Genomic DNA, 718 nt, shown 5'->3' with positions numbered 1-718 from the left:
TCTCCATCTGGACGTGTTACTTTGCAACCCTCTTTGCTCTTCTGGCTTTTTTCAGTTTTGCCCTAGAGGTCCCCTTGAAAACACCCTCAAGTTAAGGGACCTCTCACGGTATGTGAGGGTGAGCACTGAGGTTGAAAGATATTCTTATTTCACAAGAATCCAGGAACCTCCCCTGTGTGAGTGTTCACCAATCACCTACGCCATCCCCGAGCTCAACCCAATGTCCGTGGGGCTACTGCGCCCTCCATACGGGCTGAAAACATCGCTAACTAAACAGCCTCCAACAGGGCTGCCCAGTCACTGCTCACCACCGTTGAGCACAGTATTATGCAGCTCAGACGTTCAAAAACACTATTTGCAGTCACAATTTCACATGGAATCCCAGCAACACCTCACAGAAACTCACCTCCAACACCGAATGATTTTTTTTTTCCTCCGAGAGGTCATTTTCATTTGACTTAGAGCCTTCTGGGACTTGACTTGCAAGTTCAGGTTTAGCTCCTCCCTCCTTCACCACCTGTGTCTCAGAGCCGGGTTTCCTCTGCCCCTGGCCCAGCTCCTCACTATCCTCGGGTACGGGCTGCTGCTGATTTTCTCCTTCTGCTGTGTCATTTGGATGTGACGTGTCCCCAGGCTGCACGTGAGCTGCTTTCTCGTTTCCGGCGTGTGCTGCCTGCTTCGGGTTACGCTGGGCCGGGTCCCCAGCACCGTTCACCAC

General features: G+C 52.2%; 1 protein-coding gene across 1 annotated transcript in view; it reads right to left on the bottom strand.

Moving 5' to 3' along the window:
- Positions 1-6: 6 nt before the first annotated feature.
- Positions 7-718, bottom strand: part of THUMPD1 (THUMP domain containing 1) — a 5027-nt gene continuing 4315 nt past the window's right edge. Inside the window, 1 exon segment of the mRNA XM_006912569.3 lies at positions 7-718. Coding sequence (XP_006912631.1) covers positions 362-718 — 357 coding nt within the window. The 3' untranslated portion in view covers positions 7-361.

Source organism: Pteropus alecto, unplaced genomic scaffold, assembly GCF_000325575.1.
Source record: "Pteropus alecto unplaced genomic scaffold, ASM32557v1 scaffold15, whole genome shotgun sequence".
NCBI classification, from domain to species: Eukaryota; Metazoa; Chordata; class Mammalia; order Chiroptera; family Pteropodidae; genus Pteropus; species Pteropus alecto.
This window is presented reverse-complemented; position numbering and strand designations above follow the sequence as displayed.